Genomic DNA, 23572 nt, shown 5'->3' on the forward strand with positions numbered 1-23572 from the left:
CCTCCTGGGTTCAGGCAATTCTCCTGCCTCAGCCTCCTGAGTAGCTGGGATTACAGGCACGCGCCACCATGCCCAGCTGAATTTTTGTATTTTTAGTAGAGACGCGGTTTCACCATGTTGACCAGGATGGTCTCGATCTCTTGACCTCGTGATCCACCCGTCTCAGCCTCCCAAAGTGCTGGGATTACAGGCGTGAGCCACCACGCCCGGCCTCAAGTTTTAAAAACAATAACAAACATTACAAAGGAGCAATTTCTATTGCCTAGAAAATCTAGATCCACAAAAGGAAATGCAAAAAAAGGATTTTTGCATCATCATTAGTAACAGCAAAAAATTGTGAACAACTCCAGAAATCCATCAAAAGGAAATGAGCTACACAAAATGCAGTATATTCATAGTACAGAATCCCACCTTGCAGTTAAAATGAATGATCTAGCTGCATATGTAACCACACAAATGCCCTTGCAGGGTAGGAAAGAAGGCAAGTTTCAGAAAAACATAGGCAGTACAGGACCATTTAGGTCAAACACCTGTGCACATACAAGTGCATGTACACACACACACACACACACTCATCCTGAATCTAACCCTAAGGAACCATCAAACCCAAATTAAGGGACATGCTTCAAAACAATGGGCCTGTATTCTTCCAAAGAGTCAAGGTCATGTAACTCAAGGAAAGACTGAGGAACTGATCTGGAATGAAAGACGCTAAAGACACATGACAACCAAATACAAGGCATAATTCTGGACAGAATCCTTTCACTATGAAGACCTTCTTGGAACTCGCTTCCAGCATGGCTGAAGACAACTCTTCATACAAGATGGAAGCAACAAATCATAGGTACAGTCACACCAAATTCACAAAAGATCAACTGAAAATTCTCATCAATATCTTCAATCAAAAACTTTACACAGATTATGCTATCAAACAAAAACTTGCTTAAAAATCAATACAGAAGAGTCAAGAATCCAGATTTGGTTTCAGAATCAAAGAACTAGGCACAGATTCCAGAAGAGACCAGACCTGAGACTTTAGAATCAAGCCAGAACCATAAACAAGATCAACCTGGTAGAGAAGCCAGACAGTGTCGTACTACCTACAGCACCTCTCAATTATGTACTCTCAACAAGGCATTTATGAAAAACCCATACCCTGGGACTGATTCCAGAGAACAACCTGCTAAAGAAATTGGTGTTCCAGAGTCAAGAGACCAAATGTTGTTCCAAAAATCAAAGATCTAGATTTCATCTTCAGAGAAAAAGGGAACCTGTTGCGGCCTTAGAACAAGCAGACCAGGGGCAGGATCTCTGAAGGACTTCATGGTACAGAAAATACAGAAAATGGCACCAACCTCACTAGCAACTCACATTTCTCTAGAGCCAGAACATGGTGGATACAGTCAAGTTCAGTGTATTTGATATTATCACCTTGGGTTCCAAATCTCTTACAGTCTTCCTGGGAATCTATCCTTCTGCTGAAACTGCAAGCTAAGCCTTCTGAAGAGGGTAAAGGACTTGGCCAAATGTGGTGGCTCACACTTGTAATAGCACTTCAGGAGGCTGAAGCAGAAAGATTGCTTGAGCCCAGGAGATTGAAACCAGCCTGAGCAACATAGCAAGAGCCTGTCTCTATTATAAAAATAAAATAAAATAAATAAAAAGGACTGTAGGAGGCAGAGATAGGTACAGGAGGCATCACACTACCCTATTGACACAGCCTGGATCCAGAGTTCAGCGGAGCTTGAGACAATAAAATAAACTTAATGATAATTAAAAAAAAAAAAAAAAAACCTTCTTGAGATAACTGGTAAATTATGAATGGCGTCTGAAGATGGCTGCTAGTAAAATGTCAATGCTAATTTTCTGATTTTGATGGCTGTTTTGGGGCTTCTACAAGAGAATGTCCCTATTTGCAGGAGATATATTAATAAGTTCAGGGTTGAGAAGGCATCATGCCGACAACTTACTCTCAAGTGATTTCAGAAAATAAAGTCTCTAATACTGTTCTCGCAACCAGTCTGCAAGTAAAAATATCACACACTTTATACCACATACTAAAACTAACTCAAAATGGATCAAATATCTAAATGTAAAAGCTAAAACTATAAAACTCTTAGAAGAAAACACAAAGAAAAAGCTTCATGATTTAGATTTGGCAATGGTTTCTTGGATATAATATCAAAAGCACAGGCAACAAAAGAAAAAATAGACAAACTGGATTTTATCAGAATTAAAAACTTTTGTACATCAAAAAATACCACCTAGCCAGGCATGGTGGTGCATGACTGTAATCCCAGCTACATGGGAGGCTCAGGCAGGAGAATAGCTTGAACTGGGAGGCAGAGGTTGTGATGAGCTGAAATCACATCATTGCACTCCAGCATGGACCCTGGGCAACAAGAGCAAAACTCTGTCTCAAATAAACAAATACACACCACCAACAACAAAGTGAAAAGGCAATCCACAGAATGAGAGAAAATATTTGCAGATTTCATCTTCAGAGAAATGAAAAATAAGAAATTTCTGTCTGATAAGAAATTAATATACAGAATACATAAAGAACTCCTGCAATTCAACAATTAAAAAAAAAAAACAATTCAAAACTGGGCAAAGAACTGAAATAGACAGATCTCCAAAGAAGATATACAAATGGCCGCTTGCCTGTAATCCCAGCTACTCAGGAAGCTGAGGCAGGAGAATCACTTGAACCCAGGAGGCGGAGGTTGCAGTGAAGCAAGATTGTGCCGTTGCACTCCAGCCTGGGCAATGATAGTGAAACTCTGCCTCAAAAAAAAAAGAAGATATACCAATGATCAATAAGCACATGAAAAGATGCTCAACATCACTAATCATTAGAGAAATGTAAATCAAAACCACAATGAGATACGCTTCACACTTATCAGGATGACCAGTATCAGAAAACACACACACGATAGCAAACACTGGTGAGGATATGGGGAAATAGAACCCTTGTACATTGCTGGTAGGAATGTAAAATGGTACAGACACTATGGAAAACATATAGTGTGGTTTCTCAAAAAATTAAACAAAGAACTACCATATGATCCACAACATGTACCTACATATTTAACCAAAAGAATTAAAAGCAGGGTCTTGAAGAGATATTTGTACACCAGTGTTAACAGCAGCACTATTCCAAATAACTAAAAAGTGGAAACAACCTAAGTGTGCATGGATGGATGAATGGATAGACAAAATGTGGTATATACAGACAAGTGAATTAGGCCAGAAGCAGTGGCTCACGCCTGTAATCCCAGCACTTTGGGAGGCCGAGGTGGGCGGGTCACAAGGTCAGGAGTTCAAGACCAGCCTGACCAACATGGTGAAACCCTGTCTCTCCTAAAAATACAAAAATTAGCCAGGCATGATGGCGGGTGCCTGTAATCCCATCTACTTGGGAGGCTGGGGCACGAGAATCGCTTGAACCCAGGAGGTGGAGGTTGTAGTGAGCCAAGACCACACCATTGCACTCCAGCATGGGCAACAAAGAGAGACTCCATCTCAAAAAAAAAAAAGAGAGAGAGAGAATCTTCTGTGGCCATAAAAAGAAAACTCTGACACGTGCTGTGAACATAAGGCTCAACATGGATGAACCTTGAAAAAATTATGCTAAGTGATCTAAGCCAGTCACAAAAGGACAAATACCATATAATTCCATTCATATGATACTCAGAGTGATCAAATTCAAAAGGCAGAAAGTATTATAGAGTGGTCATTGCCAGCAGCTGAAGGAAGAAGAGAATCAGGAATTACTATTTAAGGGTGATGTTTCAGTTTTGTAAGATGAAAAGAATTCTGTAGATAGGCAGGGCTCACACCTGTAATCCCAGCACTTTGGGAGGCCGAGGCAGGCAGATCACTTGAGGTCAGGAGTTCAAGACCAGCCTGGCCAACATGGTGAAATCTCATCTCTACTAAAAATACAAAAATTAGCCAGGCATGGTGGTGTGCTCCTGTAGTCCTAGCAACTAAGGAGACTGAGGCAGGAGAATTGTTTAAACCTGGGAAGTGGAGGCTGCAGAGAGCCGATCACACCACTGTACTCCAGCCTAGGCAACAGAGCAAGACTCCATCTCAAAAAAGAAAAAAAAAATTCTGTAGCTAGATGGTGATAATAATGGTTGTACAACAACACAAATATACTAATGCCACAAAACTGTATACCTAAAAATTTTAGGTTATGTATGATTTAACACAATTTTAAAAACTCTTCTGATATACATGCACCCAGAGACACCATGTGTAAATGAAGGTAAACATATTTTTATTAAGTCTGGAAGTTAATACATAGAACTATCAACAGCGCTACCTCTGAGAATGAGCATTATTGTTGAAAATATTTTTAGTGTATCTTTAACTTCTAAATTCTTAAAAGAATACTGATTTTATGTATTAGGTATAATAAAAATTGACATAAAATGCTATTTTATGAACTCATGAGAAAAAAGATAGGAAAATAACTGTTTCTATAAAAATACTTTTCTACCTAGGAATACTATAAAAGCTTACTATTAAAAAATAACATTTCTGGGAGAAATGCCAGATATAGGTGATGGGGATGGAGGCAGCAAACCACATTGCCATGTATGTACCTATGCAACAATCTTGCATGTTCTTTACATGTACCCCAGAACCTAAAATGCAATAAATATATATATATAAAGAATAAAACTACACACTTACTAAGTAAATAAATCATGTTTAACTTAAAAATAATAACATTTCTAAATTGTTACTTTCCAGTTAATACACTGCTTGCTTGCTTGGAATTTTTTTTAATAGTAATTATAATAATAAGAGACTCTTCCCAAGAGAAAATGAAGGGGACAAAGGGACAACATGAAACTTAAAAAAAAAAAAAAATCCTCAGAGTAAAAGATCTGGTCTGGATTTCAAAACTAAATTTTATAGAACATGTCCTTATCCCCTGAAGGTTTCATGACCCACCAATGACATGAATGGTTAATAATAGCCTCTGCCCTCCCTCTGCAGTCAAACAGCAATGCAATTCCTGAACAGAGCCACAGCCTGGGGGATATTATGTGAGTATCGTGTTCCTGACTTAGCAGGAGAAACGGAAAATGGAAACAAGGCCACAAACTTAGATCTTTCCATTACACAGAAATTGAGGCTTCCGGGCTTCACTTTCATGATTAAAAATAGAAAAAGAAATTGACTTCACATTTTATGGAAAATAGTCAAAGGAATATATTTTATGTGAAGAATATTCATAGACATGCTATTCTTTTGTGTCTCATATTGACAAAAATAACTGCAATGGTGGAGCTAGTGAGGTATAAAGTGGCTGCCGCAAGACTCCTGACCAGCCAGCAGCGAGAGGCACCCTGCAGCCCACAGCAGGACAGCCTCCTCCAGTCCTGACTTCAGCTCTGCCTCTGGAGCAGCTGCCTCCCTTCTGACAATGACTTTCCATAATTTCCAAGATCAATGAACACCAGGAAATATATTTTCCCAAAAATAAATCTTTCTTTTTCTGACAAGCTCCTATGACTGACATTTAGAAATTTCCCTGAAAATATTAGCTACAATAGTATACATAAATCAAATTCAATATACATGTTTCTTAGGCTTTTTACAGTGTCTTTTTATAATTAATGTTTTTGTATTTGGGTAAAAAACTGGGCAACAGTGAAACATCTGGCTTCATGTTGACCTGGAGAAAGGAGCCTGCTTCCCTGAACTTGCTTGCTTTTTTTTTAAAAAAAAAGAAACCATCAAACAAGTTCTGGCTTTTGTGTGCAGACTGTGCCCAAGGATCCCTAGGAACCAGGGGTGAGTATCCCACTCCTTGATGTCCGATGTCTGATGTCATCATAGAAACTCGTGCCACGGAATCCCTCCATCATGCCAGCCTTAGAGGCAAGAATGGGGTCATTCTTGCAGTGAACCGTGGGAGGCTGGACTTTACAGTATTACCCCCTAATGCTCAAGCCACAGTATGAAAGAACCACATGAGTCACTTACAGAAATGCTCTGCTGTGGAAGGCAGAACACGAGAGTGGTTGAGGGCCTCCAAAGTGTATCTAGAATCTTTCCACAGCTCCTAAATGTCCTCTCTGCCACCCTGTCGCAGGCCACACATCCCCGTCCCGAGCCTACACTAAACCCAGTCTCATCCATCTCTGCAAACACATGTCAGCGCTCTCAACATTCTAATAAGTCTTTGGCTTACTAAAAATAAAAGCCAAATTCCTTACCTTGGCCCATGAGGCCTTCTTCCATCAAGCCCAGGTCAAAGCTCTGGCCTCAGGTCTTGCCCCTCTCCCTGTCACCCTCCAAGCTCCAGCCACACTGGCTTTTCTTCCACCAGTCACCCTAGAGCTCTGCATCTGCTGACCCGTCTGTCTGGCACATGCATCCTTCAGTCTTCACTGGCTCCCTCTTATCTCAGAATCCTTCCCTAGTGCTTGTGCCTAAGGAGACCTCTACCCAACAGCATTCCCTACACCTAACCCTGTTTGATTTCTTTATATCATCAGAATTTAAATTATACTTGTTTTTGTTTGTTTCCCTACTAGAATGGAAGCTTCATGAAGGTACAACGTTGGTTCAGTGCTGGACCTACATGCAGGGTCAGCACAGAGCAAGCATCCAATAACAATTTGCTGGATGAATGTATAAGATGAGTAGGTAGTGGACAGGTGAGTGGATAGATGATGGATGGATGGATGGATGGATGGATGGACAGATGGTTGGATGGATGGATGGATGGATAGATGGGTAGGCAGATGGATTGGCATAGGGGTGGATGGACAAGTGGATAAATGAACAAGCAAACAAACTAACAAACGAATGAGCAAGAGCTTTTATTCAAGGGCATTACCACTATGAAATCCTTGCCACACCATGTGGTGGGGAGTCAAAGGCAGGAAGGAAAACCTCGCCTGGATGGGCACTGAGGTAAGCATCATGAGTGAAGAGTTACCTATCTGAAATGGACCTTAAAAGATGGGGATGATGTCCGCAGGTAGAGACAGGGAAGGAGTTCATTTCAGGTGGATGAGCAGAGACACACAAAAAATGTGATTCTTATTCATGAAACAGTAAATAATCTCCAGGAAACTAGTCTACCATTCACTGTGAAAAACTTTTACCATGAACTGAATAGGTAATAATACACCATAAAATATGAGCCCTTAACAATTTCCCATGCGTGTTTAAACGTAAATGATCAGCCAACTGCCCATCGAAGCTTCCACATTCATGCATTTCATTAAATTATAATTTCCATGCAGAGGCTAAAATGTCGATCATCCTGGGTTTTTATTCTAGCTCCATTAACACTTCGACAGATGAGTAAGGCATTCCATGTCTGGCACTCAGAAAGCCAAGAAAACTATAAATTACTTTTGAACTACAAGTCTTAAAGAGGCAACACCGCTGCAATCTTGCCCAGCCATTGAGCAATCCACATGTTGGGCTACTCTCTCTTAGGAAAAAAGTTATTCCCCCGCCACATGCCTCAGTGTCACCCAGTAGAGCGGCCAATCATCAATCACTAACATATTGAGCTGTTGTTGCTGCATCGGCTTTTCCCTCACACATCTGTAATTGTGTTGAGAAGGCACCACGCTGTGGGAACATTTTCATCACTGCCTGTGTGGCGGGGGGAGGGGGTGTTGGGTGACTGAGGGCTTGTTGATGAATAAGAACAGTCTCACATATGACCTCAATAATCAAGCCTAGCCATCTTGCTTCCTGGCAGCTGCAGTAGCATAGGTTGTAAAGTATTTTTAGACAGTTGGGAGTAGGGAAGGGAGGGCAGGGTGGTCCAGAAGAAACCAGTCCCTGGAGCAGATGATCATGGCAAGGCCTGATTCTCTCTGTTCCAGTAGTTCTCAAATAACAGTGTGCTTCGGAGCACACAAAGACCTGGTTAGAAACATAAAACGGCTACTCTTCTGCCCCCCACAACCAAACACACCAGGAACTCTGGTTCAAAAAACCTGGGTGGGCCCAGGACTCTGAATTTTAGTAAGCACCCTGGGTGGCTTGATGCCAGTGGTCCTCATTCTGCCATTTGTATACCACAAGGCCCTGAGCTACTTTGGTAGAGAAAGAATATATAATCTCTGCACACAACAGCCCCCAGTTCACCAGCATCTTCACTTCTTGGGACCTCCGGAGAATGTGACAAAAGCCCTGGGCCCCTTTCTCCCAGCAAAAGGCACATACATACACACACACAAAACTTGTGGGATAAGCTCAGACCAGTCTGTGAACCCCTAAGAGTCTACTTGATTCAGTTCATACCTGGCCCATCCTAACCTTCTCTGAGACTAAGATTTAAAAAGGTAACTACCTAATCAGTCATTACAGACTATACCTATACTGTAGCATGTTGGCAAATATCTCTGTGTAGATGAATGTTTTATCTACCTTTTAAAAAATTATAGCAAGAGCTGCATTTTTTTAGATTTCTATCACTTCCAGATCATTCTTCTCTCTCCATTACTAATGCAAATGTTTGGGCAAGGTTTTCTACAAAACACCACTGACTAGAAGAATATTTTTCTATGATTGAATTCCCAATTAAAATATTGAGTCTGTATAACTAAATTATTGCTATGTACAATGTTTAGTAAAATAAATCCATGGAAGGAAAAACTCTACCTCTCTCCATTGAGAATAAAAAGGATGCTGTTAATCTTTGGTAGGTCAAGTCAGTAAGGTAAAGAATTTGTTTTTTTAACACACACACACAAATGAGACTATAAGATTAAAATAACTAGGAATCTGCCCAAAACACATATACAGGAACAAACAAATAAAGCCCTTAAGCTTTAAAGGCACTGCTCCATTAGTGTCCTGAGAGATTGTTTTAAAGCAAAACAGATGTTTTGTTCTGGTTGGAGATTAGAAATGTCTTACGTGTCAATGGTGGAAGAGAAACAGATCCAGTTTTTAATTTACCAGCCATACTCCAATAGCAGACAAAAAACTCTTTCCAATCTTTGCAATTTCCTTAACCTGTGCTATGGATTTAAGATGGTAAGGTGAAAGTTAATTGATTAATCAACTCATCAGTGAGTCCCCAACAGAGAGACAGTCATGCCAGCCTTATAAAGTCTTCTCTTTAAGTCCACATGAGCTGACTTAGGACAACCATCTATTTGGAAACAAATTAAAATGATAAAAGTGATCCCTTGCAGCTCTCCACTAGGAAGAAAAACATCTACTAAGCTTCCACCCTTCCATACCAAATACTCACGTAATAGGCAGGCATTCCCGCAGGCACTGACAAGGGCTCAGGATAAATTCTGACCAGGCGTGAGGCCAGAAGCCCACCCACCTCTACACCCAACTCACTCCCCAGATGGTTGAGCTGATCTCATAATTCATAGAAAGCAGGTGTTCAGACAGAAAGGATCAAAAAACCAGGTGTGATTCCATGTGTGGTGAGAAGTCTGGCCAGATGGCAGCCTAGCCCTGATAAGAGGCCTTCCACGCAGCGGCCTAGGTCCCAGAAGTCAGTGTCACTGACAAAGCCTGCACAACAGCAACAACAACTCTGTAATGAGGAAGTTTTGCTGAGTTGCCACTTCCGTTTTGGTGACACTTCAGCATAAACAAAGCTGGACTCTCGGTCAACATTTGTTCAATAAGTTAATATGACAAAATGAACTAATATGACTGGAGTAATTGACAGGATCTGGCTACCATCTTGGCAACCCAACTTTAAAACATACTCCTGCAGCAAGTTAACAACTTGAGCTTGGTTCAGGCCATGTGAACACTGAAGCTGAAACCAACCGCAATTAGAGAGGTAGAATCTAGAATTCAAGCCTAAAAACAGAGTTAAATGGATACATTTAAATAACTGTTCTTCCACGAAGAGAGGCAAAGTTATTAGCAACAACATAATTCTTCCTCATATTCAGAATACTTCTCATTTGATTTGTCCCCCAAACTGAAGTATGTAGCAAATGAGAGTCCCCCTCTGTCTACCTATGATGGGGCCGCCTGGTAGAAGCAAGCCACCTGTGTGCTCCTGTGTCCTTCATTTCACCTCTGGATTCCACAGCAGGTAATGAAAAGGCTGCCCCTGTCACTGGAAGTATAAATAAATGAAACTTAGTGGAATTATTTTCCCCCACACCCTCTTACCCTACATATTTCTTTCAGATCCTACAGAAGCCATGAATGTCACAATCTTAACATTCCAAGGTCTAGGCACAGGGGTGAATGCTTGCTGATAACAAAATTATACAGAGAAAATTATGGACAAGAAATGGTGATACTCAGAGGAGCATAAAATTAATGGCTCTGTAAAATTAAAGGCACCATGTTTCGCTAGCCAACTCATCCCAGTGATGTGTCAATAAACACGTCAGTTAATTCAAATATGTATATTTGAAAGTTCATTTTTTTTAGCTCCTTTAAGCATTTCCATTTAATAATATCTTCAGTGGCACTAAATAAATGAGAATGTAAATAATTAATGGCAATGCTATGACCTAGGTGGGCCCTAGTCCCCACGGAAGAGTCCTTCAATTACCAGATGTTCCCCCTTACCAAGTAAAACTCCTTCTGCTCCCCCATCCATGTGAGGCTCAGAAAAACAAGCCCTACTCAGGGGAAGGGCACTTAAGATTAAAACAAGAAAATATAAACTTCTACCATAGAAATGTCAGGCCAGGGTATTAAAATCTCCCAATATCTAGCCACCAACGTAAGAGCTCATGCACCAGCAATTGTACACTAGGCAATAATAATCAGGATGTGCCTACCAGAATCGTGTTCTCCTGTAAAAAAAAAAAAATGCAACAGAAAAACAGCTGTCAGTTGGTTCTGCTGCTGCTTCCATGTCCTGTTCCCTTTGGAAATATGTCCTTTGGAGCAAGAATGTAATGCTGTCCTTCCAACTAACTTCTCACTGCCAGGACAGAGTATGAAACCCACACAACAGCCTATAATGTGATGGGTGTGCTGCACAGAAAACATGCAGATGCTGCAGCAGCCAGTTCTGCAAACAAGCAGCAGTCCAGTTAAGTAAGGCAAACTGCTGGTTACCTTTACCAGCCCGGTCTTCACCAGCAGTAACTGCATCACATAAGTAGAACTCTGAGACTCTTGAAAATAAGAATCTACCCCTATTTGAAGTAGAAATTTGAAAACAGCAATTGGGAATCCCTTCTACTTTCCAAATACTTAAAAGTCAGCTAAAACCTCCAGTCCCCGGGAGGCCCACCCGGCTGAGCAGCAACAGCAGTGGCAATGGCCTTTTCTGAACTTGGGACATTCACAGACACCACAGCCCACCAGCTGTGAGCACCACTGCTAAACAAACACCACCCCTCCCACCCACACACACCTCCTGGGACAGGGCAGTGAATGACACTCAGGGAGCTTGAGTTTTACAAGTGGTGTGGACCATGATAGCAGATGGTGTGAAGTCTGTAAAATAAACCATCACACCAACAGGGCGGTGTAGCTGATGGGGCTTCCTAGGAACTACAGGGGTCACAGAATCTTAGAGAAGGAGGAGACCCTGGAATTGAGACAAGAGCTCCGAGGTAAGAAAGAGCTTGACTTTCTTCTCAGCAAGGCAGAGGAGGCGGCAGCAGATGCAGTAGGTGAAGCATAGGGATAGAGGGAAAGACAGCCACAGAGCAAGAGAGGGCCACGGACACCTGGTCACTCAGGCCCTGGGAAATGACAGCAAGGAGTGCAAGGCTCCGGCAAAATGCACTTGGAAGGCATTGAAGAGTTCTAAGGAGGAGCATGAACTGCATGGTCTTGTGACCTTTCCTAAGTTGTCTTATGCTGTCCACCCCTTTCACTGTCATTAACCCTTCAGGTTTATGTTGCCCAAAATCGATCCCCAGCTGCACAGGTTGGGCAGCAGCAGTTCCTTCTCTTCCTCACAGTGCCTGGCACACCATCACATACCAAAATGACACTTGATGCTTACCTAACACACGAATGCATACACAGACACACCCACATGCACATACACATGGGCACACACATACACAAACACACACGTATACACACACATACACATATGCACACATACATATGCACACATATACACACATACATCCATATACACACACACATACATTGTTCATTTGCTCAAAGAACTTATTTATATTTTAAAAGAACCTGCTAAAACAATCATTTTTGTATAATGTTGAAATCTGCCAAAAGAACCATTTTTCTGTAATGTAATTGTAGCAGTTTTCATTACTGACTGGAATATAACAGAAAAATAAAACACAGAATTAAAAGCTTAATTGATAGAAACACATGTTTATCTATCAGTAAAAAGAATTTGGCTGTGCTCTTCCTGTCAACACAAAAGCAAGCAAATTAGCTATTTGATCCAAGAGGAAGGAAGCTCCTCCTAATTGAGAAGAAAAGGCGGAGAGAAGCCCCAGGCACCGGCCAGCACCAACCTAAAGCGGGCCCCTTCCGCGCCTATCCGCCGCCACCTACTGGACAGCTGAGGGCAGAGCGCAATGCAACGTGCAGGGTCTGAGGCTTCTGGGGGTCAGGCAACTAGTCCACGTAAATGAAATTGATGCAAGACAATTCGTGTATTTGAAGAGAAAACTCCTAAAGGATTCAGAAATAAAAGTCTTTTTTATCCTTATAAGTTAACATGGCTCATTAGAAGTTTAAAAAAATGCCTACTTGAGGATTTTTTGATTTAGGGAGGGGAGTTTATGGAACAAGATGTACAACATGATGCTTTGATCTACACACACAGTGAAGTGATTACTACAGTCAAGTAAATTACAGTCTAGCATCTCACACAGTTACCGTCCTTTATTCTGTGCTTGCTGAGAATTCCTAAATTTACTCCCTTAGCACATTCCCAGTGCACAATATGATACTACTGACTGCAGTCATCGTGGTGTACATTAGGTCTCGAGGCTTACTCATGTGAAATAACTGCATCTTTATACCCTTTGACCTAAAAAAGAAGGGGTACTGGTTGAAAGAAAGCTGAAGATTCTAAAGGCAAAATGTATTATTCTACCATTTCCAGAAAAATATTTAGAATGAAAAAAAGACTAAAATTTTTCTCCAGATAGAGTTAAAGCAGAATAATAAATCAAAACTATGGAACAAAGATCAAACAAAACCAGAGGGGGTAGCCAGAGGCAAAAGGAATACCCAGAGAGAATGGCATTCTGGAAAACAAGACTCCAGCCACTTCCAGGGGCAAGTGTGCAGCAGTGGCAAGAAAGGGGTTCTGAAAAATGGGCACGAAATAAAGCAATGTGAGGTCACTGGTACCCTCAGCAAGAGCCTTTACAGACCCAAGGACGCTGAGGCAGAGCAGAAGGGAGGAAATGGAGGCATTTCTCAACTGGAGACATTTGGGCATATTTAAAAGCCAATGGGGTAAGATGGATGACCGTGAGAGGCAGACTGACCCGACAAGAAGACAGAGGGCTTCTGTGAAGCTGCTGAGGAGGTAGGAGGGGACAGCTCCAAAGCCCAAGCTGGTCTAGCCCCACAGCCAAGCAACCCATCAGTCAGACAGGGCACCATCTTCAGAGGGGCCCCACCTTTGGTTTTATACCCTGTTGTCACCATCTTGAAATTCTTAATAATTTTTGAACAAGGGGCCCCACATTTTCATTTTACACTGGGCCTCTCAAATTATGTAGGTGATCTTGGCCCAGGGGAGAGGCTGGCCTGAGCCCAGGAAACGGCAGCTCTGCTACCACGGTGGTAGGAGGGGGATGGAGAAGCAGGGTCAATGCCATCTGCTAGCTTATTTTCCTGCAAAGCCAAAAGAAAGCTGTCTGCTGTGAATGAGCCAGGGACAGACAAGGGGAGAGAGGTTAGAACTTCATCTAACATGGAGACATCTGGTAGACTTCACCTTAACCAAGTGATAAGGCTGGTATGACCAGTAATAAGACAAATTAATACCACATACCTCCTGGTAGGATGCACCACGAAGGGAACAAGATCACTTTTGTGCTATTTCCTATTCCTATCAACATACACTACACCTCAATATAATCATAGAAAACCCGATGTGAGAAAATTCTACAAAATAGTAGATTAGTGCTCTTGAAAAGTGTGAATGTCACAAAAGATAAGGCTGAGGAACAGTCACAGATTGTAGAAGACTAAGCAGAAGTGACAATTAAATGCAGTGTGGAATCCTGCATTATCCTGGAGCAGAAGAAGGACATTTAAGAAACCTAGTGAACTTCAAATAAGGTTTGCAATGTAGTTAATGTAATAGTACTGTATCAACATTAATTTCAAAGTCTTGGTCATCGTGTTATGGTCATGTAAGACATTGAAATTGGAGGCAGCTGGATAAAAAAGTATATGAAAACTCTTTTATTCAACTTTTCTGTAAGTCTCAAATTATTTCAAAATAAAATGCTTACATTTTCAGGTGGACTTTTCATTTGTGATTTTTTTTTTTTTTTTTTTTTTGAGACGGAGTTTCGCTCTTGTTACCCAGGCTGGAGTGCAATGGTGCGATCTCAGCTCACCGCAACCTCCGCCTCCTGGGTTCAGGCAATTCTCCTGCCTCAGCCTCTTGAGTAGCTGGGATTACAGGCACGCACCACCATGCCCAGCTAATTTTTTGTAGTTTTTTTAGTAGAGATGGGGTTTTACCGTGTTGACCAGGATGGTCTCAATCTCTTGACCTCGTGATCCACCCGCCTCGGCCTCCCAAAGTGCTGGGATTACAGGCGTGAGCCACCGCGCCCCGCCATTTGTGATTTTTTTTAATGTCATTAGTAATTCCAGGACCCTCAGTTACTACCGCTGAAGTCTAGCGTACTGCATCAGACATGTTCCTCAATACAAAGAGAGTCAGAAACTGCTATGGTTGGATTTGTGTCTCCACCCAAATCTAATGTCGAATTGGAATCCCCAGCATTGGAGGAGGGGCCTGGTGGTAGGTGACTAGATCATGAGGGTAGACTTCCCCCTTGCTGTTCATGTGACAGTGAGTTCTCATGAGATCTGGTTGTGCAAAAGTGTGTAGTAACTCCCTCTGCTCTCTCTTCCTTCAGCTTTGGCCATGTGAAGATGTGCCTGCTTCCCCTTCACCTTCCACCATGATTCTAAGTTTCCTGAGGCCTCTGCAGCCATCCTTCCTATATAGCCTGCAGAATGATGAGCCAATTAAACCTCTTTTCTTTATAAATCACCCAGTCTCGGATATTTCTTTATAGCAGTACAAGAATGAAATAATACAGAAACAAAAAGAAAAGATTACATTCAACTTAAAATATCTGGCTTTGGCCAGGCATGGTGACTCTTGCCTGTGATCTCAGCACTTTGGGAGGCCAAGGCCCTACCTAGTGGATCACTTGAGCCTAGGAGTTCAAGACCAGCCTAGGCAACACAGTGAAACCTCCTCTCTACAAAAATTCAAATTTGGGCCCAGCATGGTGGCAGATCCCTATAGTCCCAGCTACTCAGGAGACTGAAGCAGGAGGATCACTTGAGACTGGGAGGTCCAGGCTCCAGTGAGCCATGATTGCCCCACTGCACTCCAGCCTAGGTGACAGAGCAAGACCCTGTCTTTAAACAGGTTGGTTTTGAAACAACTTGGCTTTGAACAGGTGCCCAGCTTCAAGTTTCTATCGTGCTGCCCCCTTACCACTGCATCATTGCCCGTCACAGCCTGCCAGGCCCTACGTGTCTCTATCCAGTGAGTACATTAATTAAGCATTTACAAGTGTGCTAAGCATCTGTGAGACTACATGGGTTCCAAGGACTATTACACATTTCCTTTCTCTACTTTAATTCCTTTTCTTTATGAAAGCTTACAAATTGGCAGCAAACCCAGGTCAGACGTTGCTCTAGAAAAATGAGGATTTACATCTACCCACACCTGGGACCAAACCCACTTCAGGTAACCATTTGGAATGGGTTACCAAGCCAATCTAGGGCCATTGCTCTGTTGCCACCCAGGGGCAGGTGGGCACCATGGTACCTGGATAGGGAAAGAGAAGCCCAGAGGAAGAACGTGGCTCTGCACAGGACATGTCCTTTGGAATTCAAAGGCAGGAGAAGGCACTCACCACAGTACGCAGGAGTACATTGTAAACACAATTCTTGGGAGGGCAGGTATTAAAATAAATAGGTTACGTGAATGATGTATTTCCTCAGACCGAGGACTGTTCCAGGGACTAAAGAGATGTTACAGGCACCCAACGGACAGAACCAGGCACCAGATTCCAGGCTTACCTGCTTTGGGTCAGAGGTGGCAGTGCCAGGAGCCGGCGATTCCAGCTCTATGGTCACAGGCCCATCGTTCTGAATGTGCACCTGCATGTAGGCCCCAAACTTGCCATCTGAAAAAGCAATCCAAACAGTTATCAAAGATGGAGACCCCAGATTACTCTATCCAAAAGCACACTGTATTAGTTCATTTTCACGCTGCTAATAAAGACATACCCAAGACTGGGCAACTTACGAAAGAAAGAGGTTTAATGGACTTACACTTCCTCATGGCTGGGAAGGCTTTACAATCATGGCAGAAAGCAAAGAGAAGCAAGTCAGATCTTACATGGATGGCAACAGGCAAAAAGAGAGAGAGCTTGTGCAGGGAAACTCCTGTTTTCAAAACCATCAGATCTTGTGAGACTTATTCACTAACATGAGAACAGCACAGGAAAGACCCACCTTCATGATTCAATTACCTCCCACCAGGTTCCTCCCACAAAGCATGGGAATTGTGAGAGCTACAATTCAAGGTGAGATTTGGGTGGGGGCACAGCCAAAGCACATCACACACCTAGATCAGCATGATACAAAACCTGGGTCACACTGGAGAAGGAGGTTGACTGGGAGGAGGATCAGCCAGTCAATACAGGAAAAGCTTGCCAGCCCTGTAAGGAGGGATGGAAATGCAGGATTAAACAGCACAGATGCTGCCACATGCCCAACGGAATTGGCTAGAAATAAATGGTCTGGTAACACCAAGGATGGGAAAGAATGTGGGTTACCGGGACTGTACATTGTGGGAAGGCAAACACAGAGCATTCTGGAAGGCCATGTTTGCACTGTATGCAATAAAGCCCTCCATCTCCCTCCATGGAAGGCGCTGCTCTTGGGCCTGCGGGGACACAGGCAGGTCTCACACCCTGAGGTTCTTCTGCAACCTGGGTGACCACCATGAGTCTCTGTTCCTGCCACCACGACCTCACAAATTCCATCTCTTGAGTCTTTTCTACCAGTGGTCCTTTGGAAGGACTCAGCAAAACGAGCATGCCAACAGGCAGCTTTATTTGGCCTACAGACAGTAACACTGGAAATTGTATTAGAAGCACCCAAGCCATTGGCCATGTTTATAAGCAAGATTAATCTAGATCCTACTGGGTAGCCAAAGGTACTCAAATAATGACTTTCTTTGACCTCCTATCAGCTTACAGTGGCCATTCAAATCTACAGAGCTTTTGCCTCATCCATGTCAGACTAACCAAAAAAACATCAGCTGGGAAGGAAATCATGTGTTTAATTGCGTGCTAAAATTATGGCTACAATTAGTAGAAAATTTCAGTCACTGCACTCCTCAGGGAGGCTGAAGGCAGGCTCAGGAGGACAGGAATTATTTCCAACCTTGAATTTCTATTGCCAGGATATATAGCATATGCTTCTCCTTGTTTATCATTCCAAGCAGCAAGAAATTTATTTTCTTTTCCTGTTTTTCTTCTGTTAAGAATAGAACTATTATGTGAATTTCCATCTGTACAGATGATAAATCCAAAGACATGTTTTAAGAGATCTTAAAATGGTAACATTTTTTCCAGTTCAGATCAAAGGGTAAAGGTCCCAGGAAGAATTATGCTAGCCAGGGAAAATAAACACATTAAATACACATACACATACACACAAGCATATCTACAAAACGACATCTGGGCTTCTATGGCGATATAATCAAGTTGTTCTTAAATATTAAGTCCCAGCATTCCTTCTACCCAGAGCTGCAGGTTAAGCACATGTTAAATACACTCGTGCTGCATGTTTAAAGCAGGCAAGCTCTCAGCTGCAGCCTAACCACCCATGAACTCAACTCCAGCAGAACTTTCTAAGGCCCTGACAGCCACAAACCAGAGTGCCTCACTGCAGATTTCCTATGTAGCTGCAAAAACTGTTGTCCATGCCCCTTTGGACAATGTTTCACTGACTTTCGCCACTGGCCAAGAAGGCTCGCACCACCTCTGTGTGCCCCAGTTTGTTCTGGCACAACAGGACAGTTGTCCTGGGATGGTTACAAGGGTGCACACAGGTTAGTACACAGCTCGGCACAGTGAGTGTACAGGAAATTATAGTCATTATTATTATTGTCATGCCTACCACTGCCCATGCTAGTATTTGAGTAAATTGCAGGGATGGGACAGAAAAATATTATGCCAAAAAAAGTATGCTATGAAAGAAAAATGGGAAGAACAAAAGGCATGCACCATTGCCTCTTGGCCTGGCTGGGAGCAAGTCCATATTCTCTGCTCTCCAGAGCTTGCCCTGCGTGGCCATGACTGGGTTGGAGCTCAGCCGACCTCTGGGGACCAGTATGGGGCATGGGCAGTAGACACTGACCATCAGGCCAGCCCATCTAAGCACATCCCCTAAAGGCAGTCATGTGCCACCAAGGAGGCATTCTCATCCCCAGGCTTCCTCTTCATTCTACTTTCAATTTGTTCAGAACATGAGCAGGCAGGAGGCTGTTGCTGATAGAAACCCCAACAGTGTGTTACAGGCTGGGACACCAAGAAATAAAGCATATGAGTGGCATTGAGGGGTTCAAAATAAGCCTGGGGCCAGGCTGGAGCCACCACCTGCTAGAGGAGCTTGATCTGGATGTGCAGGATTGTGCCTACAGCCTTTGGGAGTGTGACTCTGGAAGCCGCTAGCATCCATGATGGCTACATCCTCGAGTACAGAGCTGCTTCTACAGAGACAGGAGTTCTTTGGCATCCTCAGTGCCCCAGAGGCTGGGCCAGTGCCAGTGAACCACCACTGGGACAACACAGCAGCAGACACCTGGCTTAAGGGTACCTGGAAAGCTGAGGCAAGGGCTCTGGGGGCGTTGGCAGAGACCGGTAGCTCTGGGAATGATATGTCCTAAGTGACTTGGTGATGAAAAGATCTGCTTTGTCAGCAAATGGGCACATTACAGGCCCTTTGGACCCTGGCAGTTGATTTTCTCACAGTTGGAGGGTTTGGCCTAGGTCTGACTCCAAGCCACATTCAAGGTCATGAAGGGAACTGGAAAGGCAGACCTGGGCTATTGTGGCTTCTTCCCAAGCTTTGGGCTCCCCTTATCAGGGTTCTCTGCTTGGGTCTGCAACTGCCCAGAGGTAATGTCTACCTCTGAGGGGGGTATTCATTTATTGGAAGCAACTGTCTCAAGCCTGGAACTTTGTAGCAGAAGTACTGGGGGATCCAATACCTAATTATGGAAAAGTGCGGGTACCTTTCACTAACAGGGCCACCATCAATTCCAAACTAAAGAGTGTCAAAGCCATGAGAAGAAACAAACATTAAAATGGTAAATGCCTAGGACCAAAATTAACCTTTACCTAAGAAGTTAAATTCCCAACGATGCCTACATCCTGAGGTCATGAATTCAAGACAATCAAGGTAGCCTTCTTGCATAATAGGAGATCCAAAGCAAGGAGTTGTTCCCTGATTATCAAACTTTGCTCGGACATTTCTGGGCTCTGCTGTGGTCCTTGATATTACTCTGCCTGGGATAACTCTGTAGGGATGAAGGCTGTCTATTTGTCTAACTGAAGCTCCAGGAAGGCTGTGTGGGGATGAAGCAGTGTTTGAGGCCCCCAAAGGACTTACAAGGACACCTGTATGACACATCTCAGACACAGCGAGGACAAGGCTGCTGTGTGAACCCAGACTGGATCATGCATGGACACCTGTCCACAAAAAACAGCAGGGGAGGTGGCTTCTGAGCTCATGAGGTCATGGGATGTGATTTCATATCTTCCTTTGGTCTTCGAAGCTTTTGAATTTGATTACAGAATTAATCTTGGCCTGTAATTTCTCCCCGGGACTCGAGGGTCTGCATTCACATCCAGTACATTTCCATGTTGCTGGCATTTTATTATGAGTTTCTTATGTATTTGCAGTATATTGTCACCCAACCTCACTGCAGGAGCTCTGATGTGCTGGGCTGGGCATTACGGCTGGACATGGCTTGGGAAACAGCCCAGGGAATATGTCTTCACCTTAGAAGCAGAGTGGCCTTTGAAGGGCTTCACAGCAGGGTTCTGACCCAGGTCAGAGCCTCCAAGGACAAAAGACCCAGAAGGAGCAGCCTAACAGAGGCTCCAAGGTAGACTGATCTGAGTTGGTGAGGCTCCAGTCCTTGACAGGGCACCCCTATCGCCAGAGTGAGGATCTGCTCAGAACCAACCTCCAGCAGCTCCTGTCACCCTCACAACGAGAGCCACAGAGCCACAGTCCCTGGAGTGACGTGCCCTCTCTCTATTGTGCATGCTCTTTTTCTGTCTCTATACACACACACACACATACACACACACACACACACACACACACACACACACACAGTTCTTCTTGTAATTGTTGAGAAGTAAGGCAAAGTGATCCCTGTAAGTTTTCCTAAATTAAAAGTATGTTATTATAATACCATAGGATAAACATAGGATATAGTACTACATAGGATAAACCTCTATAGGGGAAGTGGCTCACTCAGGCTGCTGTGTTGGGTGTAGCCTGAAAGGAGACCCAGCTGGAGGCAGGAGGCCCATTAAGAGGCTGTCACAATGATTTAGATGAGAGACGCAGACAGCCTGGGCCAGGGTGGGTGCAGAAGTGGCATTCTGTTCTCAGCATCTGTGTGCATGTCCCAGGTGAGGCTAACAGGATTTGCTGATGGACCAGATGTGAGGAGGAGGAGCCATTCCAGACTCTGAAGTTTCAGCCTGTAAGTGCATTTATTAAAAAATAAGACTAAAACCAAATGAAATAAGGAACCAGGAAAAGAAACCAAATAAATCACACTCTCATTAAAGTGAAGATGGGCCAGGCGCGGTGGCTCAAGCCTGTAATCCCAGCACTTTGGGAGGCCGAGGCAGGTGGATCACGAGGTCAAGAGATCGAGACCATCCTGGTCAACATGGTGAAACCCCGTCTCTACTAAAACTACAAAAAATTAGTTGGGCATGGTGGCACGTGCCTGTAATCCCAGCTACTCAGGAGGCTGAGGCAGGAGAATTGCCTGAACCCAGGAGGCGGAGGTTGCGGTGAGCCGAGATCGTGCCATTGCACTCCAGCCTGGGTAACAAGAGTGAAACTCCGTCTCAAAAAAAATAAAAAAATAAATAAATAAAATAAAGTGAAGATGAAGTGAAAAGAGTGAAGATTAAAGCAAAACGATGAAATAACAAAAAAACTAAAAACACTGATTGAGAAAAAAGGGGGGAAATACAACCAAACCACATGAGAAAATGAATGTGACTCTAGATATAAAGATCTTTCAAAATCATTTTAAACATCTATAAAATTGTCTTCCAATAAATTGGAAAATCCCGCTATGAAGGAGCTGACAGGTAAAATTCACTACCCAGAGGAACTTGAGGGCTGTTGGGAAACTCACCAGAGCAACAGCCAAGGAAGCTGGCCCAAAGAGATCACTAAGTTCTATTAAACAATAACGCCTATGTGATTTAAATCAGTCCAGACCATGGGAAAAGATTTTAAGTTTTCTAGTCTATTCTGCAAGGCCAGTACCACCCTTACTCTAAAATTTTAAAACAGAGAAGAATATTCTTTAAAAGCATAGACAAATTTCTCTTTTGAATACAGATGCAAAAGTTCTATACTAACACTTGGGAAATTTCTTGCAGGCCTATATTAGAAGAGCACTATGCAGTCGCCAGGGAAGCTTTAATCAGCATGGCTCATGATTAGGAAATGTACTTGCCAGGTTAATACTTAGCAAAAAAAAAAAAACTGGAAAAAAAGCAAATTCCCTTCCTGTTTAAAAATGAAACTCTTATTTGGCAAGCAAGAGAAATCTGCTTCTTTAAGACTATGGAGGGACCTCTTTTTCCTGCAGTCCAGTAACAGGTACCCTGAACAATCTTCCTCACCTCCTAAGCAGTAAATCAATATATTTAAAAAGATGTCTTAAGTGGGAGTTGAACAATGAGAATACATGAACACAGGGAGAGAAACGTCATACACTGGGGCCTTCGGGGGTGGAGAGCAAGAGGAGGGAGAGCATTAGGACAAACCTAATGCATGCAGGACTTAAACCTAACTGACAGGTTGATAGGTGCAGCAAACCACCACCATAACACATGTATACCTATGTAACAAATCTGCATGTTCTGCACATGTATCCCAGAACTTAAAGTAAAATAAACAATTTTTTTTTAAATAAATATTAGCCAAGATGCCCTGGATCTAGTAATTGAATGCTAACCAAGAAAATGAGATTCACCCAGCCATTTTAGCATACACAGATCATTTAAGAATATAACCATTATTAAAAATACAGAAGATTTTTGTTAAAGCCCTAATTTACTTTTACATTTCTAATGCAAAATATATATGGAATAAACTTATTTCAAAAAAAAAGATGGACTGATTAAGCAAGTATTTCAGTAATAACTGTTACAGGCAAAGACCATGGATGGAGGCTAAAATTAGTGAGTGGGAGTAGGTTGAGTAACAGGATATTTGCATAGTCTCAGATTATCTCCACACAAAACATTTACCAGTTACAAAGTGGAAAACTGTAACTTGACAGAGAAAAATCTGGCAAATGACGAGACATGCCGACATCACATGCCCCAACATGATGTACTGAGAAGCGTGCAAGATCACTTTTGTAGTATTCTAGCCAAAAATGCCCAACTTCAGTCTCACAATGAGAAGACATCAGGTAGACACATGGTGAGGGACATTCTACAATCTGACAAAATAAGTGACTCTTCAAAAGTGGCAAGGTCATGAAAAACAAGGAAAGACAAGGGAATAGCCACATATTGAAAGAGACTAAGAAGCTACAACAACTAACTGTGGTGTGGAATTGTGGACTGGATCCTGGACCAGAAAAAAGGACAGTAGTGGGACAACTAGCAAAATTCAAGTGAGTCTGTAGTGTAGCCCATAATATGTTTTCAGTGTTAATTTCCTCATTTTGATAACTGTGCTGTGTAAGATGCTATCAATAGAAGTTGGATGAAGTTTACTACTTACCTAACTTTTCTGTAAGCCTAAATTATTTCTAAGTAAAAGTTAACAGCCAGGCGTGGTGGGATGCACCTATAGTCCTAGGCATTTGGGAGGCTGAGAGGCAGGAGGGTCACTTGAGCCCAGGAGTTCAAGACCAGCCTGGGCAACATGGCAACACTCCACCTCTAAAAAAAAAAAAAAAAATTTGTTTTTAATTAAGTGTGGTGGTACACGTCCATAGTCCCGGGTACTTGGAAGCTAAGGCAGGAGGACTGCTTGAGCCCAGGAGCTCAAGGCTGCAGTGAGCTCTAATCATGCCACTGTACTCCAGCATTGGTGACAGAATGAGACCCTATCTCAAAAA

General features: G+C 42.8%; 1 protein-coding gene and 1 pseudogene across 1 annotated transcript in view; one reads left to right on the forward strand and one right to left on the reverse strand.

Moving 5' to 3' along the window:
* Window positions 1–23572, reverse strand: part of DTD1 (D-aminoacyl-tRNA deacylase 1) — a 162715-nt gene that overhangs the window by 111830 nt on the left and 27313 nt on the right. The window contains exon 4 of the mRNA XM_017512665.2: window positions 16234–16340. Coding sequence (XP_017368154.1) covers window positions 16234–16340 — 107 coding nt within the window. The remainder of the gene's footprint in view (window positions 1–16233; window positions 16341–23572) is intronic.
* On the forward strand, window positions 211–2120 carry LOC108292051 (annotated as a pseudogene).

The sequence above is a fragment of the Cebus imitator genome, unplaced genomic scaffold (assembly GCF_001604975.1).
Source record: "Cebus imitator isolate Cc_AM_T3 unplaced genomic scaffold, Cebus_imitator-1.0 Scaffold475, whole genome shotgun sequence".
In the NCBI taxonomy this organism is placed as follows: domain Eukaryota; kingdom Metazoa; phylum Chordata; class Mammalia; order Primates; family Cebidae; genus Cebus; species Cebus imitator.